This window comes from Oncorhynchus clarkii, chromosome 11, assembly GCF_045791955.1.
Source record: "Oncorhynchus clarkii lewisi isolate Uvic-CL-2024 chromosome 11, UVic_Ocla_1.0, whole genome shotgun sequence".
In the NCBI taxonomy this organism is placed as follows: domain Eukaryota; kingdom Metazoa; phylum Chordata; class Actinopteri; order Salmoniformes; family Salmonidae; genus Oncorhynchus; species Oncorhynchus clarkii.
This window is the reverse complement of record NC_092157.1, coordinates 14143952-14167468: the sequence shown is the minus strand read 5'-3', so window position 1 is coordinate 14167468 and position 23517 is coordinate 14143952. Positions and strand designations below refer to the sequence as shown.

At 48.8% G+C, this 23517-nt stretch overlaps 1 protein-coding gene across 2 annotated transcripts in view; it reads left to right on the top strand.

The window, feature by feature from the left end:
• Positions 1 to 23517, top strand: part of LOC139420232 (ras-responsive element-binding protein 1-like) — a 69507-nt gene continuing 45990 nt past the window's right edge. Inside the window, exon 1 of one of the 2 annotated variants that reach the window (XM_071170087.1) lies at positions 1 to 263. In XM_071170087.1, coding sequence (XP_071026188.1) covers positions 224 to 263 — 40 coding nt within the window. In that variant the 5' untranslated portion in view covers positions 1 to 223. The remainder of the gene's footprint in view (positions 264 to 23517) is intronic. The other variant, XM_071170088.1, reaches the window with a different exon arrangement.

Below are 23517 nucleotides of genomic sequence, written 5' to 3'. Positions count from 1 at the left end.
GGAGAGAGCAGCGCTTTGGGGACGGCCAGAGAGGAAAGCGAAATAAGTGTTTTCCTCTCGTCTCTCAACTCTTTCTTCCTCTTTAGGAATTTGGAAGAAAGAGAGGGGAACAAAGTTGTCTAACTTTGCACATCCTCAGTAACGCCATTTTGATTCCTCTCCGGAACAACTTTGCAGCTTCTTTTTTTTTCTTAGCCCATCATCACCATTCACCATCATCATTATGTCTCGGCGCAAGCAGCCCAACCCCAACAAAGTCGAACGTAAGTACCTAGCTCCTTGGCGTATTCTCTTAAGTCTGCCTTATTTGTCTGGTTTAGTCGATATGCGATGGTAATTGAGTGTTTGGCGAAGTTTACTGTTGTTGTGACATAAAGTTGTTAAAGTTCGAAAGGAGATGTGGATAGGATAGTTTTCGCAACTCCCATTTGCTTCCTACTTTCGCTAAGGACCTGATGCTCATCATGAGCGGTGGAATGTCTCTTCCTTATATTATTATTTGTAACCAGCGAAGTTTAGTTAGCTACTCATTCCCTCTTTAAATCAACATTAATTGTTGGAGTTCTGACTTCCCCCCCTCGGTAAAGTGTTTTTAATGATGGGGGTTCGAGGAGGTTCAAAGTCTGCTAGCTAACTAGCCGCCTGTTGCTGCACTCGAGCATCCATATCTTCAGTGCACTTTGATCGAAGCCTAGCTACAGCTTAGTGGCCATGTGTCGGTATAGCTAGCTACATTTTGACCTTGCAGAGACGTTTACGAAACTTATTTGTTTTTCAACAGTAGTCTGTCTGTCTGTTAACATGTTACAATTCAATGATTCGACACGATTCCATCTTTAATTGTTTATTAAATAAACCGAAGCAGTTCTTCCTACTCATCATGAAGCGTGATAACCTACTAGTCTATAGTTTTCCTCATTCATCATTACGAGAATAAACACCTCTATCAGTATTTCTCACTTTTTTTTTCGACTTTATGAAAATGAATTTATTTCGCATCATCTACAACGAGAATGATGCAAAATGCATGGTTGATGTGTACAGTGTTTATTTGGGATCATTCATGGATATTTTTATTTTTAGCTCTTTTAGACGCTCAAAAGTGATGAATTGATGCGTTTCACTCTTGGGGAACTGCAACGTAGCGCGACCTGGTTAGATAATGGTTGCTAGGCATTTTTTTTCCTTCTTTTTGCCTTCGTCCCTTGGTCTCGTTGACTGCTGTGCGCATAGAACAGCATTGGGTAAAAGTGTAACTTTGTGTCTACATTGTTGTTTTGTTTACACCATGTTGTCTGGCGATGGAGAGATGATCTGTTGATATTTGCACTGTCGACTATTTTGTCGGTGGTTGAAAATAGAAGCAACACGGTTTTGGAGCTTGCTGGTCGATGTTCCTCTTCTCTCGAGCTCTCTGACCACTTGGAAGGAGACAGGGAGGAGAGTGCCGATCCGGATGAGCAGTTCGCATTCCATTACGAAATTCTACACTGTAGACGAGTAGGCCTACGGCGACAGTCGGATCAAACGCAGTCATTTCGCTGTAGGGAAATTCACCATCCAATTCAGTACTCTCTAACAAAGACGTTAGGTGAATTTGAGATGAAGAAATAGGCTACTGAAAGGTTAAATGTGCGGTGAAACTAACGACTCAAACCAAGGCATGACCGGAAGATGATGATGATGGTGTGAGGGTGGGGGTGGGGTAAGCATGTATTGAGGGGGGCTTAATATAGGAAAGAGACATAACATTTGTTTTGAAAAAAGTTGTTTTTCTGTGGTACAGAAAGATGATGATGAGCCTGTCCTGGTTTAGGCCCTGCAGTCACAGTAAAGTGCATATGAAATAGTAGACTGGATAAGAGGAAGATGCTCTTGCACTGCCAAGAAGACAGTTGAGTTTTTTTGGAATAATGATGTAATCATCCCTCAAATGATCACGCTCTGTTTGTAGGACATCATATAAATGATGTGGTTGAATAAATAAATGATGAACCGTTTAATTTGACCAGCTATTTTCTATTGAATTCTGAGCCTAGAGATAGTTGATCAACGTGGAACCACACTTAAGTAGAGGATGTCCCCTTTGCATGTCCTCAGCTCTCCACCCTCCACAAAGTCTCCAAATCCACTGCATTATTGGTACTCATGACTCTAGTGTGTTGACAAAATAGACTCGCTATGGGTCTCCGTTTATACAAGGAAGTCACTTTGAACAGTTTTCAATTCTTGATGTGGGATGCTCTGAGTGCAAAAATTATGTTTCATTTAATATGATGTGGACCAGTTGTAGCCTAGTTATACACCTCAGAAGTCTAAATGGATATTTCTGGTTTAAGCTGTTGGTTGTACTTGGGTCTTACTCAAGTAAGATCTTACTCTCTGTCTTACTCTCCTAGTTAGAAATGGCAATTGTTTGACTTCCTGCCATCTTGTGATGTTTCGTCTCTGCAATTTGATGTGATAGTTAAAACATATCCATGCCTATGTCTTTAATGTCTTTAATGCAATGATTTCTGTTTGTTTGTTTTGTCTTAGGCCTAAATGGTTTTAATAATAAACAAATATGCTACTCAAGGGAATGATTAAGCCTTCAACTAAACATTTGATTATGTCCAGATGTGAAATGGGGCATTCTGTAGCATCACTAAAATGATAACACAAGTTTTTAGGAGTTTGTATGAACTAAAAGGAGAATAATTTAATCTTATATGTTCTTTGACGAAAAGTCAGTTGATCAACGTTCCTCCCATTGAGGTTTGGGCCAGACGAGGATGCTGAGGGAGGTAATTAGGAGCCTTCAATCCCCTTGGGTCCCTTATGCTCTCATTAGCCTGCCATTTAGCCTAATAAGACCCCATCCATCCTCTAAAGACACCGACTTAAACACAGTGTCCCCTGATGGCAAGCCGACAGGCAAGTCCCTTCAACAATGCAGAGCATTAGTATTAGGTCTTCACTGGCTCCCCCTCGTCTTTATCGCCTCTCATTTAGCTGTTAACCGGTTGTTGTTCACTGAGGCTAAATCAATGGAATAGGAGGGGGGTGTATGGGGCGAACCACCCAGAACACGCTGAAGGTCTCGGGTCAAAATTAAAAAATGAAGACACTTCTTCTTCTTTACCTCTCTTCCTGATGGAGATGGGTTGTGGTTTCCCCAAGGGTACAGATGGGCTGGCCCTTTGGCTCCCCTTTGGCCCCCAGGGCTATTTTTAACCCGCCTTTTTTAGATAAGATTAGGTTCCATCCCGCGGCCGGCGGGGCGTGGAGGGGACATAGGGACTCTACTTGTAGATGTAAGAGGAAAGAGGGAACCTGAGGAAGATGGTTTCCAAAATGGAATCCAAGCTTGGGGTTCGGCCTCGCAGTGTCACCTCACCCCTCCTCCTCCCGAACCTTCCTTGCTTAGGACTTAGAACCTCAAATGTATGTTACTGCTAAATGCTACATGGCAAATTGAAGTAATTCATAACATGTTTATTTTTTTTTATTTTTTCCCTCATTGATTATGCAGTTGTTACTAAGCATTAACACCTAGTTTAAAAAATGAGAATGCACACATTTAATTTAGGCTACACATGCTGTATTGCATCTTGTAATATGTGCGGCATACCCAACATTATTGATGTCTTGATGGAATGAGGCTCAAGGTACGTGTGGGTGCTTTAATGAGGATGCGGTAACACAGCCAAGTGAGATGGCGGTAATTTGAGAAGTGGACGGAACAGCTAAGTAGGACAGTGTCAGTGCTGACATTGTGTGCACGTAGGCTGCTTTAAACTGAGGTTTTCATTGGGACCGAGTAAGGGATGGAGTTCTTTTACAGGTGTGTGACTGTAAGCTGCAACTAACAAACACACACGGAGGGACCTTAACAGTAGACATTACAACATGTCCCTGGGGTGAGTCCATAGTTAGCCCCTTTTATCCTGGCTGTGGTCTAGGACCCTGTGTAAATATAGGCCTAGTTGTGAGGCTCAATGATATTTGTAGGCACAGTCTCACATTTGTGGTAGAAGCCCCAAATCTAGATTAATACCACTGGCTTTTTATAGGCGACACTTGGCTGCACAGCTAATGTGCAAAGTAGGTCCTAATGTTTAGGGGCCTGTCTCTCAACATACTATTGGATCACGTTGTTGGATTCGGGAAACAATTTGATTAATTGATTGCTGCCAGGACAACTCCTTCAACCAACTACGAGAAAATCCAGGCCATCCGTCCTACATTGGTGAACATGATCTTGGTTGGATGAATGGATGTTTTATTTGTTATGGGAAATGAGTGACCTATTTTACCAGCATCGCTTGCCATAACAACCAAGTAGAACCTTTATTGTCCTATAGTTCTCCTCTTTCTCCTCGGCCCACAGAAGTGTGTTGTTAATATTGGCCAAGTCATCCATCTCACAGGGTGTGTTCAGGGTCTAACTGATAAGCTGCAGGGAGAGCGGGAACGCTGCACCAGGGTGATTTCGGCCCTGTCTCAGTGCAGAGTCCTACGTGTCCTTTATCCCTCTGCACAGCTCTGAGTTGTCACTATACATGTCCCCCCCACACACACACACCACCAACATACACCCTTCCCAGCCACACAGGCCACCACCAGCCTCCAGCACAGGCTGCAAATAAAGCAGGTATTTACCTCGGGTTCAAAGTCTAACTTGACGGCTGTGCCACTGATGTGAAAGAATGCCACAAGGGGGAGGGGAGAGGAGAGGGAGAGAGAGGCTAGAAAATGGAGGCTGCAGCAGCACCTGGGGTGAGGAGGGGTGAAGCATGGGGGAGACAGGAAGTGAAACTGCCTCCTCTCTGAAGTGGTGGGGGAAGAGATGGAGGAAGTGGAACAACAATGGCTCCAGAGTTGTCCCCTCCTCTCCTAAGTCAGCCTGTTTCCAAGCAACTCACTCCATCGTATGAAGTTTTGTCTTGTTGTGTTTACAATACTTTATTTGAGTTGTAGTGGAGGTAGGGGAATCTTTATATGGTTCCTCTGTTTACTCAGAAAATATTTATTCCATGGAGTGGATTGTCTTCCTAGCTGTGGGTTGAGTGTTACTTTTAGCCTCTAGCAGCCATCTCTAAACTGTGTTGGCTGTCTCGGAGAGGAAAGGGTTAATGAGAGGGAGAGGGGGATGGAGAGAGAGAGAGAGCTGAATGGAGAGTGCGCAGTAAGAATGTCTCCCGCTCTTGCTCTCCCTCACCCTTTTCTTCCTCCTTGCTCTGTCTCTACTTCCCTCTCTCCCTTTTCTGCCTCCTTGCTCTGTCTCTACATCTCTCTCTCTCACACTCTCTCTTTCTCTCTCGTCTAGCCCCACATCGCTCCCTCCCTCCCTGTCTTTCATGCTGACTAAACAGTTTTGTCAGCTGGCAGTTGCTCGCAGGCTGAGGATTTGAGATAGCTTCTGGAGGTTGGAGGGGGAGGGGGAGGGGGTGGTACTCACAGGCAGCACTTGTTGCTCACTGGAGCTAGACAGGGAAGGGAGGAGGGAGGGAGGAACAGGGAGAGGAAAAAAAGTGCATAAGGCAACAGCATGGTCCAACCAGTTTTGTGTGTGTGAGAGAGAGAGAGCTGGGAAGAGAAGAGAACATGAAAATATAACATACTTAGGTCATGTTGATTTTATCAACACATAGCCAGATTGAAGTTACCGCAAATAAACGTTTTTGAACTTGTGGAGGTAAATATTCAGGCAAACTGTCTTTTTTAATGCCACCTAATATTGTGTTTTCAGAATGTAAATAGGTGTGTTGAGAAAGTATTCAAATGGATGGACCTAGAATAAGTGACATCCGTTCAAGAGCCGTAAAACAACCAAACGTTGGTACTGATTGGTATGTCTGCAGGACTAGAGAGATGCCGGGACGGACACAGCCTAGTCCTACCACATAGTAGGTTGCCTCCTCCTTCGGTCCTCCTGCCCCGTTAGTCCCTACCTTGCCCCTGGCCCTGGCCTTGCCCCTGCCCCTGGCCCTGCCCCTGGCTAGGTACGGTGGATTTTCCACATCTGACGCTTTTGAGGGACACATTTGGAATAGTTTTTTCGAGAGAGGACTCTGTTAGATAGATAGTCTGTCTGTCTCGGACGGTCTGTTAGCCACGCGGAGACAGTAAATATAGAAGGATGAGCTGCTCTAATGACACCCCACCTGAGTAGTGCATGCTGGGCAATGTTGCCAGTGATGTCAGAGGTGACTCTGCCAATGGGTGGCCGACATGCTAATAGCTTTCAGAGGCTTCACCCTGAATGTCGACCCGAGCCATTTCCTGCAGTTTCATATTTTTCTACCATGTGTTACTTTTAGCCAACACTTCCAAACCTCGAGTAGGCCTAAACTTTCTGTTATTTTGTATACCTTGGTTTCTGGTGTATAGGAGCTTTTTAGAATAGAATTGCATGACAATAATCACATTTCCTTTGCATTTGAATTGTTAAACCCAACTCTACCGTGGTAATCCCTACTAATCCGGCTAGGTTGGCCCCACGTAATGCCTCTTCAAAAGGGCATCCTTGGAAGAAACACTGAGCCACCACTTCCTTTTCCCATTCCCACAGTGTATATGATGTGGTCACCACCTTACACACACACTCCAGCCGTCCTCCCCCTCATCAGGTACCATTGTTTGTTCTACAAACACACAGGACACACCTCATCTCCATAGAGACCAGTGCACAGGCCCCCAGACCTGTTGTTTCTCACTCCTCCTTGGCCACGAAAATACACACACACACACACACACACACACACACACACACACACACACACACACACACACACACACACACACACACACACACACACACACACACACACACACACACACACCTTAGAAAGCATCCCTTAGCAAAGCTGCGTGAGAGGTGGGGGAGGGGGTTGGGAGAGGTCCTAGTGTAGGAGGAGACAGGAGTGGGAGGGGGCTAGGGATTGGGGGCTCCACTCTACTGATAAGGTTCAATTAAGTCTCCCCCTCTCTCTTTCTCTCTCTGTCTGCATGACAACATAGGATAAAATCCTTGGTCTTCCTGTTTGAAATGATTCAGCACTTTTAAGTAGTTTTCAACTAGGCCTACATCAAACAACACATTATTTGTCTAAATGCCTACTCATTCTTTATGTGAATAGTGGCCTATTTTTTTGTTTTGTTTGGAAGATGCCCAGAAGTTAAGTTGACTGTTTACTTTTTCTTTAAAAAAAACACTTTCTTGTTTTCAAGAGAGAAAAAAGTGTAACTTTCATTCTCACTGACTGTTTGAGTTTGAGTTTCCATTTTTCTTTTGAACTTCCCTCCTGTTTCTAGACATGCTAATACCATCAGCTGTGAGACGCAGACAAACCACTGATTTTACAAGATGGGGGTCATCTCTGTGACGGTGGTTACACACGTAACACTGTGTCATGCAGTTCCACACTGGACCACACCGGTTCTGTCTCAAACCCTCTCTGCCTGCTTGTCTCTCACATCAGGTTATAGGACAGGGATTGGATCATCAACTAGATTGGCCAATTTCTTTTCCCTTCTTCGGTGGATGTTTGGGGGGCCGGAACATATACTGAACAAAAATATAAAGGAAACATGCAACAATGTCAAAGATTTGACTCAGTTACAGTTCATATAAGGAAATCAGTCCATTGAAATAAATTCATTAGGCCCTAATCTATGGATTTCACATGACAGGGCAGGCCATGGGTGGGTCTTGGAGGTCATAGGCCCACCCATTTGGGAGACTGGCCCACCCATTTGGGAGACTGGCCCACCCATTGGAGAGCAAGGCCCAGTCAATCAGAATTAGTAAAAATAAAAAAAACAGACAGAAACACTCGTCAGTTTCATCAGCTGTCCGGGTGGCTGGTCTCAGATGTCCCCGCAGGTGAAGAAGCCGGATGTGGAGGTGCTAGGCTACCGTGGTACACTAGGTCTGTGGTTTTGAGGCCAGTTGGACGTACTGCCAAATTCTCTAAAACGACTTTAGATGCGGCTTATGAAATTAACATTAAATTCTCTGGTAACAGCTCTGGCAGTCACTTGCACGCTCCAAAACTTGAGACATCTGTGGCTTTTTATTGTCCGCAGCACAAGGTGCACCTGTGTAATGATCATTCTGTTTAATCTGCTTCTTGATATTCCACACCTGTCAGGTGGATGGATTATATTGATAAAGGAAAAATGCTCACTAACATGGATATAAAGACATTTGTGCACAAAATTAGCTAGAAATAAGCATTTTGTGGGAATGTAAAATTGTGGGAATCTTTTATTTCAGCTCATGATCCACGGGACCAACACTTTACCTGTTGCGTTTATGTTTTTGTTCAGTATAATTGCAAATCATTTGTAGACTGCAAATTGACCGCAAGAAGCCCAAACAGATAAAATATTTCACTAAAATAAAATCTTTCAAACCTTGCTTACATTTGTATACGATCACGTGTTTCTCTATTATTCGTGGGAATGCTTAGGAACAGATGTCCAAAATTGAAATTACTTGGAGCTGTTTTCCTGGTCTTTTAATTATTTTATGTCCAACAATGAAAATTAAAAAGCATATTCTGTATATATTTTCTGCTATGAAAACTTGGCGTCCAGTTGGGAACCCTGTTATAGCTCAACCCCTCCCTACCTGCTTCTCTCTTACGTTACAGAAGAAAACACTGTCATGAAAAGAACAATTCACTGATCAGATTAAATGTTTTGTTTAGAGCCAACTTTAAGATTGGACAATGGATAAAGATTTCCACAGTTTCCAAAATACCTCCTATGTCCTGAGCAGAGATGGAGAGGAGGAGTGCAACGAGGGGGAGGGGGGCTGCTTAGTTGGGGGATGCAGAAGAGAGGGAGAGGGTGGGTGCTTAGTTGGGGGATGGAGAAGAGAGGGAGAGGGTGGGTGCTTAGTTGGGGGATGGAGAAGAGAGGGAGAGGGTGGGTGCTTAGTTGGGGGATGGAGAAGAGAGGGAGAGGGTGGGTGCTTAGTTGGGGGATGGAGAAGAGAGGGAGAGGGGTGTCCTCCCAGTTGAGCTGAAGTTAACACTACACTGTCATCCTTCCCCCACCTCCCATCTCCCATCTCCAACACCCTTAGCAATCCTCCTCTCCAGCTCCCCCTTGGGAGTCTAGTTGATGGGATAGACCAGGCTCTCTCTTGACAAGCCCCGGAGGCAGGGCACACAAAGACAGAAACATGGCCCTTTCTCTGGGTTGAAACCTGGCCTTTTCTCCCCCTACCCCCCACAACAGGAGCAGCTCCCAAACAATGGAGGGACCTACCTTAAACCCTGCCCAAACAACACTGGTGATGCATACAGGCTGCACAGCCGCCACCCATCTCACAGCAGGCATACACACCCACGCAACAACACAGGACCACCTCTGCCCCACAGTTAACTCTTTCAACCACCCAGAGGGAATGTTTTCTCTCTCCCAAAAATAACACGTCAATGATAAACTTTTTAGGTCCCCCCTTGAGCAAAAGTTAGTTTTAACTTCGGTGAAAATATTCTGTTGGTCGAAGTTTTACCAGCAAAGTTATTTGTCACACCCTTTATCATCCTCCCCCTTCCCCCCACCACTCTCCTGAGCTGTGCTCTTCCCAGCATCCTCGCTGTGGCGCAAGTTCGTGGCGCCTCCTTCAAAGGGGCATTATCATCATTATCATTAACCAGACAGTCAGTCTGGTTAAAGGTCACACCCCCCACCCCCCCAGGTACACCAGTGGAAAGAATTCTAAACCCCATCCAAGGAGAACAGTAAACATCTTTCCCAGCTCTAGCAGGCATTGGTAAGCAGGTGAAAACCAGGTTACGGGTCCCAGCAGCATCGGAACAAAAGAGAAGACTCTGACCCCTTTATGTAATGCCTTACAACTGAGCAGAGTGCACTCCCTCCTCTACTAGGTATTGAACAGGCTTTGAGATGCATGAGGAGAATGGAATCTTCCAGTGGCCAGGTTAATCTTTCTCCATCATTCATTCTTCCATACTATGTCTACCTACAAACACTTTGCCTGTTTGTCACCAAATACTGCAGAAAGGTGAACTGCGAAACCACGAAACATCCCAACTTTAAACTCAGCCCTCAAGACCGTGCCTGGAAGATGATGCTGTTCCAGGTCTGTTCTGTCTAGATCTGTCTCCACTTCGACAGTGTTCTTATCTGTTCCCGAGCAAGGTCGCCACGTTTGTAATGCAATGAGTCCGTCAGCCCCCCAGTGTTGAAGACTGTAACAGTGCAGCAAGGCCCCAGAGACAAGTGTTATGCTTATTGAGCTCTCTAATGACACTACTGGAGACTCAGAGTGAAGATAGACTCCAATGATGACAATTAAAGGCCCCTAAGGAATCAGATTAGCATATGTCTGCACTGCCATTTGGTTGGTTTTCTCATAGATTTTCTGAGGGGACTTACTGAGTTAGCATTAGTTGATTTAAACATTTTTCAAGAATAAGACCTTAATACTTACCTCTTGTAAGATGACAAAGTTGGTTTGCTTCTCACAGCTGTACTTTCAGTGCAATGTTTTAGTTTTTATGAATCCCGACTCTATCATATTCTAAAAGTATATGCTGGTTGAGATGCCTTTAGTGAGGCCTGACTAAGTAGAATAGCATGCCACCAGAGGATGGAGGGACGGTGTCAGGGATAAATAGAACTCAGAGGGGGGAAATAATCCCCGTCCCTTCTCATTTCATCCTTTGCTGAGGAAATGGGCCATCCCACAAGACTGCAAAGTCTTTTGGACTTCCCCCGAACAGGAAATGGTGGATACTGGATGTTGTTTCAGGTTTTCATAATTATGATAAGCGCTGTGTGCAGCATTAGGGGAATTGTTGTCAGAAGACGAGGGAAATAAACTGGTGACAGTCAGAAGCCCAAGATTTGCTTCAGAGAGAAGTAGGCCTAGTTCACAAAGAGAATACTCTAAATTTAGTCAAAGTTTATCCTTCTGGCACTCCCTAAGCCAGCACTTCTATCCCAGTAAACATTCACTTTTTTATCAGGCCGTGTTCGACGAGGAGGCACTTTGCTCAGAGCCTTGAGAGGCAGGCTTCAAAGGAGGAGTCTCCTAGATGCTAGCAGGCGATGCTAGCTGTCCAGTATCACTATTAAACACATGGGAAGCAGAGCTTGCTGTCTTTGTAACTAGCCATTACTGCCCATTCTCCACCTCCCATTGGGGGGTTTGACTTTGAACACTTTCAGCCCCAGAGAGTATTTTCAAACTCCCAGATCTTGCTCTGCTCATTCACCCATCTTGCTCTGCTCATTCACCCATCTTGCTCTGCTCATTCACCCATCTTGCTCTGCTCATTCACCCATCTTGCTCTGCTCATTCACCCATCTTGCTCTGCTCATTCACCCATCTTGCTCTGCTCATTCACCCATCTTGCTCTGCTCATTCACCCATCTTGCTCTGCTCATTCACCCATCTTGCTCTGCTCATTCACCCATCTTGCTCTGCCGCTCTCAGTAATGTCTGACATGCAACAGCCCCCCATCACTGCCTACTTTGAGCTAACAGATAGACAATGTGTGTGTGTGTGGGGGGGGGGGGGAGAGAGAGAGAGAGAGGAAATTGTTCTGTGGGACCCCCAAAAATCTCTGCTCTATGTGAAGTTACAGCATCTCCACCCTCATCACATCTCACCCTCCAGATGAATCACTCCCTTGTAGGAGCCCATGTCCTCAGGCTGTAAGGCAGGCAGAGAACCCATGAAGAGAGCCCAGCGCAGCTGGAAGAGAAAAAAAAAAGAAAAAACACAATGTGACTCTTATTTCAGAGGAGAGGGGTGGAGGAGAGGAGGAGAGGGGTGGAGGAGAGTAGTAGAGGAGAGGGGTGGAGGAGAGTAGTAGAGGAGAGTGGTAGAGGAGAGGGATGGAGGAGAGTAGTAGAGGAGAGGGGTGGAGGAGAGTAGTAGAGGAGAGGGGTGGAGGAGAGTAGTAGAGGAGAGGGGTGGAGGAGAGTAGTAGAGGAGAGGGGTGGAGAGTAGTAGAGGAGAGTAGTAGAGGAGAGAGGTGGAGGAGAGTAGTAGAGGAGAGTAGTAGAGGAGAGGGGTGGAGGAGAGGGGTGGAGGAGGAGGGGTGGAGGAGACTAGTAGAGGAGAGGGGTGGAGGAGAGTAGTAGAGGAGAGGGGTAGGAGAGAGAGGGGGAGAGTGGAGGGGAGGGGTGGAGGAGAGTAGTAGAGGAGAGGGGTGGAGGAGACTAGTAGAGGAGAGGGGTGGAGGAGAGTAGTAGAGGAGAGAGAGGTGGAGGAGAGTAGTAGAGGAGAGTAGTAGAGGAGAGGGGTGGAGGAGAGTAGTAGAGGAGAGTAGTAGAGGAGAGGGGTGGAGGAGAGTAGTAGAGGAGAGAGAGGTGGAGGAGAGTAGTAGAGGAGAGTAGTAGAGGAGAGGGGTGGAGGAGAGTAGTAGAGGAGAGTAGTAGAGGAGAGTAGTAGAGGAGAGGGGTGGAGGAGAGTAGTAGAGGAGAGTAGTAGAGGAGAGGGGTGGAGGAGAGTAGTAGAGGAGAGTAGTAGAGGAGAGGGGTGGAGGAGAGGGGTGGAGGGGAGGGGTGGAGGAGAGTAGTAGAGGAGAGGGGTGGAGGAGAGTAGTAGAGGAGAGTAGTAGAGGAGAGGGGTGGAGGAGAGGGGTGGAGGGGAGGGGTGGAGGAGAGTAGTAGAGGAGAGTAGTAGAGGAGAGAGAGGTGGAGGAGAGTAGTAGAGGAGAGTAGGTGGAGGAGAGTAGTAGAGGAGAGTAGTAGAGGAGAGTAGTAGAGGAGAGAGAGGTGGAGGAGAGTAGTAGAGGAGAGTAGTAGAGGAGAGTAGTAGAGGAGAGGGGTGGAGGGGAGGGGTGGAGGAGAGTAGTAGAGGAGAGGGGTGGAGGAGAGTAGTAGAGGAGAGTAGTAGAGGAGAGGGGTGGAGGAGAGGGGTGGAGGGGAGGGGTGGAGGAGAGTAGTAGAGGAGAGTAGTAGAGGAGAGAGGTGGAGGAGAGTAGTAGAGGAGAGAGAGGTGGAGGAGAGTAGTAGAGGAGAGTAGTAGAGGAGAGGGGTGGAGGAGAGTAGTAGAGGAGAGTAGTAGAGGAGAGTAGTAGAGGAGAGTAGTAGAGGAGAGGGGTGGAGGAGAGTAGTAGAGGAGAGTAGTAGAGGAGAGTAGTAGAGGAGAGGGGTGGAGGAGAGTAGTAGAGGAGAGTAGTAGAGGAGAGGGGTGGAGGAGAGGAGAGTAGTAGAGGTGAGTAGTAGAGGAGAGGGGTGGAGGAGAGGGGTGGAGGAGAGTAGTAGAGGAGAGGGGTGGAGGAGAGGGGTGGAGGAGACTAGTAGAGGAGAGTAGTAGAGGAGAGGGGTGGAGGAGACTAGTAGAGGAGAGGGGTGGAGGAGAGTAGTAGAGGAGAGGGGTGGAGGAGAGTAGTAGAGGAGAGGGGTGGAGGAGAGTAGTAGAGGAGAGGGGTGGAGGAGAGTAGTAGAGGAGAGTAGTAGAGGAGAGGGGTGGAGGAGAGTAGTAGAGGAGAGTAGTAGAGGAGAGGGGTGGAGGAGAGTAGTAGAGGAGAGTAGGAGGAGAGGGGTGGAGGAGAGGGAGGAGAGGGGTGGAGGAGACTAGTAGAGGAGAGTAGTAGAGGAGAGGGGTGGAGGAGACTAGTAGAGGAGAGGGGTGGAGGAGACTAGTAGAGGAGAGGGGTGGAGGAGAGTAGTAGAGGAGAGGGGTGGAGGAGAGTAGTAGAGGAGAGGGATGGAGGAGAGTAGTAGAGGCGAGGGGTGGAGGAGAGTAGTAGAGGAGAGGGGTGGAGGAGACTAGTAGAGGAGAGGGGTGGAGGAGAGTAGTAGAGGAGAGTGGTAGAGGAGAGTGGTAGAGGAGAAGGGGGAGAGAGGCAGGCAGGGCATGGTGTGATGGTGCTGCTGGTGGAGTTGTTTCAGTGTAGCTGAGAGGAACGGTGCTGTGCTGCACGGCCGGCCTCATACCCCCGGAGGCTCCATGGATAACCCCCCCGCTGCTCGGAGTTGTGAAAGTTGCACCCCCCCCCACCTGCCCGATGTCATTCACGTGTGCGGCCTGGGCAAACAGCTGGCTGCGGAGTCCCTGATTGGCCTGAGGCAGAAAGCAAGGGGGGCGGTGCCCATGTGGATGGGAGGGGCGTAGATACTGGGCTGCTCAGGGGGCGGTTGCGAGCCGGTGCCGGCAAACAGTTGGCTGATGTTGTGTGGCCTTGTACTTTGGCCTGAATCCTCACTGTGGAGTGTTATGTCATGCAACATTAAAAGGAGTGACGCCGAAGAAAGGGGAGGATGGGGGTTGGAGGGAGGGGGTTAGAGGTTAGAGGGAGGGGGTTAGGGGTTGGTGGATGGGGGTTAGGGTTAGGGGTTGGCGGGAGGGGGTTAGGGGTTAGAGGGAGGGGGTTAGGGGTTGGCGGGAGGGGGTTAGGGGTTGGAGGATTTGGGGTTGGTGGATGGGGGTTAGGGGTTGGAGGATGGGGGTTAGGGGTTGGAGGTTAGAGGTTAGAGGTTGGAGGGAGGGGACACGCTGCATGGTGATCCATGTAGAAGGACAGATAGATACAGTAGCTGGTGGTACCACTGCTGAGCTGATCCATCTAGTGTCACACACACACACACACACACACACACACACACACACACACACACACACACACACACACACACACACACACACACACACACACACACACACAGAGGTAGTCCTCTACAAGGGGGATGGAAGAAAAGGTCTTGACAGCCACAAATCATGTGTGGTCGGTAGATGTCTCTGTGTGTGAGTGGGAAGAGACAGAGGAGAGAGAGAGAGAGAGAGAGAGTGAGAGAGAGAGAGGGATAGCCTCAGTCCCCAGTCCAGATGAAGGGTGTATTCTTCTTGGCTGTACAAAGAGCCCCATTATGGTGAGAGCTGTGAAGAGGCGTATCCTCCCGCCTGGGCCTGAGTCTGGGCCCTCTGCTAGGTGAACCCCCCCTCCAGTGGTTTCTCCTGTTCTGTCTCCTCCTCAGACGTGGTGGAACCCAGACAGATACTCTATGCTACAGTTCTTATGGTCAGGGCAACACTTACTCATAGGGATACACAATTTCATACGCTTGAAAAATAATAGGCCTGCAAGCCTTGTTTAACTCGATAGACCACGTAGCATCAAAACTTTTGTTGAGATGCTTGACGCAGTTCAAGCAGCTTTTTTCTGAAATGACTGACTGCAAATATCTGAAGTAGCATATTTTCCCCAGATGTGTACATCCACCATGTACACAATACAAGCAGCTCACCCAGATGACTGTAGGGTTAGGAGATGACTGTAGACTCACCCAGATGACTGTAGGGTAGGGAGATGACTGTAGGCTCACCCAGATGACTGTAGGGTAGGGAGATGACTGTAGGCTCACCCAGATGACTGTAGGGTAGGGAGATGACTGTAGGCTCACCCAGATGACTGTAGGGTAGGGAGATGACTGTAGGCTCACCCAGATGACTGTAGGGTTGGGAGATGACTGTAGACTCACCCAGATGACTGTAGGCTCACCCAGATGACTGTAGGGTAGGGAGATGACTGTAGACTCACCCAGATGACTGTAGGGTAGGGAGATGACTGTAGACTCACCCAGATGACTGTAGGGTTGGAAGATGACTGTAGGGTTGGGAGATGACTGTAGACTCACCCAGATGACTGTAGGGTTGGAAGATGACTGTAGGCTCACCCAGATGACTGTAGGGTTGGGAGATGACTGTAGGCTCACCCAGATGACTGTAGGGTTGGAAGATGACTGTAGGCTCACCCAGATGACTGTAGGGTTGGGAGATGACTGTAGGCTCACCCAGATGACTGTAGGGTTGGAAGATGACTGTAGGCTCACCCAGATGACTGTAGGGTAGGAAGATGACTGTAGACTCACCCAGATGACTGTAGGGCTGGGAGATGACTGTAGACTCACCCAGATGACTGTAGGGCTGGGAGATGACTGTAGACTCACCCAGATGACTGTAGGGTAGGGAGATGACTGTAGACTCACCCAGATGACTGTAGGGTTGGGAGATGACTGTAGACTCACCCAGATGACTGTAGGGTTGGGAGATGACTGTAGACTCACCCAGATGACTGTAGGGTTGGAAGATGACTGTAGGGTTGGGAGATGACTGTAGACTCACCCAGATGACTGTAGGTTTGGGAGATGACTGTAGACTCACCCAGATGACTGTAGGGCTGGGAGATGACTGTAGACTCACCCAGATGACTGTAGGGTTGGGAGATGACTGTAGACTCACCCAGATGACTGTAGGGTAGGGAGATGACTGTAGACTCACCCAGATGACTGTAGGGTTGGGAGATGACTGTAGACTCACCCAGATGACTGTAGGGTTGGGAGATGACTGTAGGCTCACCCAGATGACTGTAGGGTTGGAAGATGACTGTAGGGTTGGGAGATGACTGTAGACTCACCCAGATGACTGTAGGGTTGGAAGATGACTGTAGGGTTGGGAGATGACTGTAGACTCACCCAGATGACTGTAGGGCTGTGAGATGACTGTAGGCTCACCCAGATGACTGTAGGCTCACCCAGATGACTGTAGGGTTGGGAGATGACTGTAGGCTCACCCAGATGACTGTAGGGTTGGAAGATGACTGTAGGCTCACCCAGATGACTGTAGGGTAGGAAGATGACTGTAGACTCACCCAGATGACTGTAGGGCTGGGAGATGACTGTAGACTCACCCAGATGACTGTAGGGTAGGGAGATGACTGTAGACTCACCCAGATGACTGTAGGGTTGGGAGATGACTGTAGACTCACCGAGATGACTGTAGGGTTGGGAGATGACTGTAGGATTGGAAGATGACTGTAGACTCACCCAGATGACTGTAGGGTTGGGAGATGACTGTAGACTCACCCAGATGACTGTAGGGTTGGGAGATGACTGTAGGCTCACCCAGATGACTGTAGGGTTTGGAGATGACTGTAGGCTCACCCAGATGACTGTAGGGTTGGGAGATGACTGTAGGCTCACCCAGATGACTGTAGGATTGGAAGATGACTGTAGGCTCACCCAGATGACTGTAGGGTTGGGAGATGACTGTAGGCTCACCCAGATGACTGTAGGGTTGGGAGATGACTGTAGACTCACCCAGATGACTGTAGGGTTGGAAGATGACTGTAGGATTGGAAGATGACTGTAGACTCACCCAGATGACTGTAGGGCTGGGAGATGACTGTAGACTCACCCAGATGACTGTAGGGCTGGGAGATGACTGTAGACTCACCCAGATGACTGTAGGGTTGGGAGATGACTGTAGACTCACCCAGATGACTGTAGGGTTGGGAGATGACTGTAGGCTCACCCAGATGACTGTAGGGTTGGAAGATGACTGTAGGGTTGGGAGATGACTGTAGACTCACCCAGATGACTGTAGGGTTGGAAGATGACTGTAGGGTTGGGAGATGACTTTAGACTCACCCAGATGACTGTAGGGCTGTGAGATGACTGTAGGCTCACCCAGATGACTGTAGGCTCACCCAGATGACTGTAGGGTTGGGAGATGACTGTAGGCTCACCCAGATGACTGTAGGGTTGGAAGATGACTGTAGGCTCACCCAGATGACTGTAGGGTAGGAAGATGACTGTAGACTCACCCAGATGACTGTAGGGCTGGGAGATGACTGTAGACTCACCCAGATGACTGTAGGGCTGGGAGATGACTGTAGACTCACCCAGATGACTGTAGGGTAGGGAGATGACTGTAGACTCACCCAGATGACTGTAGGGTTGGGAGATGACTGTAGACTCACCCAGATGACTGTAGGGTTGGGAGATGACTGTAGGATTGGAAGATGACTGTAGACTCACCCAGATGACTGTAGGGTTGGGAGATGACTGTAGACTCACCCAGATGACTGTAGGGTAGGGAGATGACTGTAGACTCACACAGATGACTGTAGGGTTGGGAGATGACTGTAGACTCACCCAGATGACTGTAGGGTAGGGAGATGACTGTAGACTCACACAGATGACTGTAGGGTTGGGAGATGACTGTAGACTCACCCAGATGACTGTAGGGTTGGGAGATGACTGTAGACTCACCCAGATGACTGTAGGGTAGGGAGATGACTGTAGACTCACACAGATGACTGTAGGGTTGGAAGATGACTGTAGGCTCACCCAGATGACTGTAGGGTTGGAAGATGACTGTAGGCTCACCCAGATGACTGTAGGGTTGGGAGATGACTGTAGGCTCACCCAGATGACTGTAGGGTTTGGAGATGACTGTAGGCTCACCCAGATGACTGTAGGGTTGGGAGATGACTGTAGGCTCACCCAGATGACTGTAGGATTGGAAGATGACTGTAGGCTCACCCAGATGACTGTAGGGTTGGGAGATGACTGTAGGCTCACCCAGATGACTGTAGGGTTGGGAGATGACTGTAGACTCACCCAGATGACTGTAGGGTTGGAAGATGACTGTAGGATTGGAAGATGACTGTAGACTCACCCAGATGACTTTAGGGCTGGGAGATGACTGTAGACTCACCCAGATGACTGTAGGGTTGGGAGATGACTGTAGGGCTGGGAGATGACTGTAGGCTCACCCAGATGACTGTAGGATTGGAAGATGACTGTAGACTCACCCAGATGACTGTAGGGTTGGAAGATGACTGTAGGCTCACCCAGATGACTGTAGGATTGGAAGATGACTGTAGGCTCACCCAGATGACTGTAGGGTTGGAAGATGACTGTAGGATTGGAAGATGACTGTAGACTCACCCAGATGACTGTAGGGTTGGGAGATGACTGTAGGCTCACCCAGATGACTGTAGGATTGGAAGATGACTGTAGGCTCACCCAGATGACTGTAGGGTTGGGAGATGACTGTAGGCTCACCCAGATGACTGTAGGGTTGGGAGATGACTGTAGACTCACCCAGATGACTGTAGGGTTGGAAGATGACTGTAGGATTGGAAGATGACTGTAGACTCACCCAGATGACTGTAGGGCTGGGAGATGACTGTAGACTCACCCAGATGACTGTAGGGTTGGGAGATGACTGTAGGGCTGGGAGATGACTGTAGGCTCACCCAGATGACTGTAGGATTGGAAGATGACTGTAGACTCACCCAGATGACTGTAGGGTTGGAAGATGACTGTAGGCTCACCCAGATGACTGTAGGATTGGAAGATGACTGTAGGCTCACCCAGATGACTGTAGGGTTGGAAGATGACTGTAGGATTGGAAGATGACTGTAGACTCACCCAGATGACTGTAGGGTTGGAAGATGACTGTAGGATTGGAAGATGACTGTAGACTCACCCAGATGACTGTAGGGTAGGGAGATGACTGTAGGATTGGAAGATGACTGTAGGGTTGGAAGATGACTGTAGGATTGGAAGATGACTGTAGGCTCACCCAGATGACTGTAGGGTTGGAAGATGACTGTAGGCTCACCCAGATGACTGTAGGGCTGGGAGATGACTGTAGGCTCACCCAGATGACTGTAGGGTTGGGAGATGACTGTAGGCTCACCCAGATGACTGTAGGATTGGAAGATGACTGTAGGCTCACCCAGATGACTGTAGGGTTGGGAGATGACTGTAGGCTCACCCAGATGACTGTAGGATTGGAAGATGACTGTAGGCTCACCCAGATGACTGTAGGGCTGGGAGATGACTGTAGACTCACCCAGATGACTGTAGGATTGGAAGATGACTGTAGGCTCACCCAGATGACTGTAGGGCTGGGAGATGACTGTAGGCTCACCCAGATGACTGTAGGGTAGGGAGATGACTGTAGGCTCACCCAGATGACTGTAGGATTGGAAGATGACTGTAGGGCTGGGAGATGACTGTAGGCTCACCCAGATGACTGTAGGGCTGGGAGATGACTGTAGACTCACCCAGATGACTGTAGGCTCACCCAGATGACTGTAGACTCACCCAGATGACTGTAGGCTCACCCAGATGACTGTAGGGCTGGGAGATGACTGTAGACTCACCCAGATGACTGTAGACTCACCCAGATGACTGTAGGCTCACCCAGATGACTGTAGGGCTGGGAGATGACTGTAGACTCACCCAGATGACTGTAGGGTTGGGAGATGCTTTGGGTGTTATTGTTTATGTTCTCTGTGCTGTGCGTATGTACACATTTTCAGGTGGGTTGGGCTACTCGTTGTGACGAGGGCGTGAGTCTTGTCTCTGGGACTTGCGGTATGTATGTGTGTTTGAGTTTGTGTGTGTACTGTATTTGAGTGTGTGTGTTAAGTCCAGGCTTAGCCAGGTATGGCATGTATGAACTTGCAGGCCTGAAGGCAGCCCCCCCCCCCCCCACACACACACACACACACAAACACACACACACACACTCCTCCCTCCTGCATTTCAAGTGCTGAAAGACTGTGAAGGTGTGGTTTTGCGAAAGAGAGAGCAACACACCCAAGTGTATTGTTGTAACACCGGGGACGTTTTTGAACTGAGCCATCTCTTTTCACTTCATTCTCCCTCAAGATGTTATGTGCCTCAACTGGTGGCGTGCCACCATTTTATAAATCATATTTCTAGTAGGCTATTAGTTATCAGTCCGTGGCTTGATATTGACACAAAGTGTCCTGGACTGTATGTGTGAAAACCTCAACAATAAATGTTGGCATCTATTTAGGCATCATGGCCTAATTCAAACTCTAGTGAATTCTACAATTCAAACTCTGGTGAATCAAAATGCCTTCCTGAATTTCACCTATTGATGTGTTGTTGTCTGTCTGGAGGATGCCCCTTATACAAATAAGAGCATATTTGAAAACAGCCTTTTATAAAACAAACTGCTTTTACAGGCTGTTCTGCCATTCATCGGCGTACTGATATGGGCAGTCAATGTCCGTTGGTGAACTACTAGACTATTAACTCACTTGAACTTAACAGACCTTTAAAAAGAGCTGCACATAAATTTTGAGTGGAGCAAGGCAGCATTATAACTGCAGGCTCTGTTTTAGGTGCTGCTAGCTGGTGTGTGTGGGTGTGTGTGTGTGTGCGTGTGTGTGTGTGTGCGCACCCCAGGATTTATGGAGTGGGGCTGTCACTGCTGCCCCCTGATTGAATGTGCCATTTGTTGCACAGATAGACAACTGTCAGTGGAGAGCAGTCCAGGCCCACGGTGTCCTCTCAGTGTCATAAAACCTGCTACCCTGTACTGTAGGACTGCTGCTGAGGGAGGGAGGGGGAGGGGGAGGGAGGGAGGTGGAGAGGGAGAGAGGGAGAGAGTACTTTAACTATTTGTACATCATTACAACACTGTATGACATTTGAAATGTCTTTATTCTTTTGGAACTTTTGTGAGGAGTGTTTACTGTTAATTTTGTATTGTTTTTTATTTTTGTTTATTATCTATTTAACTTGCTTTGGCAATGTAAACATATGTTTCCCATGCCAATAAAGCCCTAAAATTGAAATTGAATTGAGCGAGAGGGAGGCAGAGAGAGCAGTAGTAGGAGACAGGGAGGGAGGCAGAGAGAGCGGTAGTAGGAGACAGGGAGGGAGGCAGAGAGAGAGAGGTAGTAGGAGACAGGGAGGGAGGCAGAGAGAGCGGTAGTAGGAGGCAGAGAGAGCGGTAGTAGGAGACAGACAGGGAGGGAGGCAGAGAGAGCGGTAGTAGGAGGCAGAGAGAGAGGTAGTAGGAGACAGGGAGGGAGGCAGAGAGAGCGGTAGTAGGAGGCAGAGAGAGCGGTAGTAGGAGACAGACAGGGAGGGAGGCAGAGAGAGCGGTAGTAGGAGACAGGGAGGGAGGGAGGGAGGCAGAGAGAGCGGTAGTAGGAGACAGGGAGGGAGGGAGGGAGGCAGAGAGAGCGGTAGTAGGAGATTGGGAGGGAGGGAGGCAGAGAGAACGGTAGTAGGAGATTGGGAGGGAGGGAGGCAGAGAGAGCGGTTGTAGGAGACAGGGAGGGAGGGAGGCAGAGAGAACGGTAGTAGGAGACAGGGGAGGGAGGGAGGCAGAGAGAGCGGTAGTAGGAGACAGGGAGGGAGGCAGAGAGAGAGAGGTAGTAGGAGACAGGGAGGGAGGCAGAGAGAGCGGTAGTAGGAGGCAGAGAGAGCGGTAGTAGGAGACAGGGAGGGAGGCAGAGAGAGTGGTAGTAGGAGACAGGGAGGGAGGCAGAGATAGCGGTAGTAGGAGATTGGGAGGGAGGGAGGCAGAGAAAGCGGTAGTAGGAGACAGGGAGGGAGGGAGGCAGAGAGAGCAGTAGTAGGAGACAGGAAGGGAGGGAGGCAGAGAGAGCGGTAGTAGGAGACAGGGAGGGAGGCAGAGAGAGCTGTAGTAGGAGACAGGGAGGGAGGCAGAGAGAGCAGTAGTAGGAGACAGGGAGGGAGGCAGAGAGAGCAGTAGTAGGAGACAGGGAGGGAGGGAGGCAGAGAGAGCGGTAGTAGGAGACAGGGAGGGAGGGAGGCAGAGAGAGCGGTAGTAGGAGACAGGAAGGGAGGGAGGCAGAGAGAGCAGTAGTAGGAGACAGGTAGGGAGGCAGAGAGAGCAGTAGTAGGAGACAGGGAGGGAGGCAGAGAGAGCGGTAGTAGGAGACAGGGAGGGAGGCAGAGAGAGGTAGTAGGAGACAGGGAGGGAGGCAGAGAGAGCGGTAGTAGGAGACAGGGAGGGAGGCAGAGAGAGTGGTAGTAGGAGACAGGGAGGGAGGCAGAGAGAGCGGTGATGAAACAAACAAAAAAGTTGTGTAACGTATCTTTACTCCAGACCTACAGCTAGGCTCAATGTTCTTCACCTGTCCCAGACCTACAGCTAGGCTCAATGTTCTTCACCTGTCCCAGACCTACAGCTAGGCTCAATGTTCCTCACCAGCCCAAACCTACAGCTAGGCTCAATGTTCTTCACCTGTCCCAGACCTACAGCTAGGCTCAATGTTCCTCACCAGCCCAAACCTACAGCTAGGCTCAATGTTCCTCACCAGCCCAAACCTACAGCTAGGCTCAATGTTCCTCACCAGCCCAAACCTACAGCTAGGCTCAATGTTCCTCACCAGCCCAAACCTACAGCTAGGCTCAATGTTCCTCACCAGCCCAAACCTACAGCTAGGCTCAATGTTCCTCACCAGCCCAAACCTACAGCTAGGCTCAATGTTCCTCACCAGCCCAAACCTACAGCTAGGCTCAATGTTCCTCACCAGCCCAAACCTACAGCTAGGCTCAATGTTCCTCACCAGCCCAAACCTACAGCTAGGTTCAATGTTCCTCACCAGCCCAAACCTACAGCTAGGCTCAATGTTCCTCACCAGCCCAAACCTACAGCTAGGGTCAATGTTACTCACCAACCCAAACCTACAGCTAGGTTCAATGTTCCTCACCTGCCTCAGACCTACAGCTAGGCACAATGTTCCTCACCAGCCCAAACCTACAGCTAGGTTCAATGTTCCTCACCTGCCCCAGACCTACAGCTAGGCTCAATGTTCCTCACCAACCCAAAGGGTGCTGTACAAACACACAGAACATACACGCACATGTAGGGTTGCAAAATTCCTGGAACGTTCAATACACTTCCAGGTTTTCCAGAAATAGTGATTCTGTGTTTCCTGCTTATT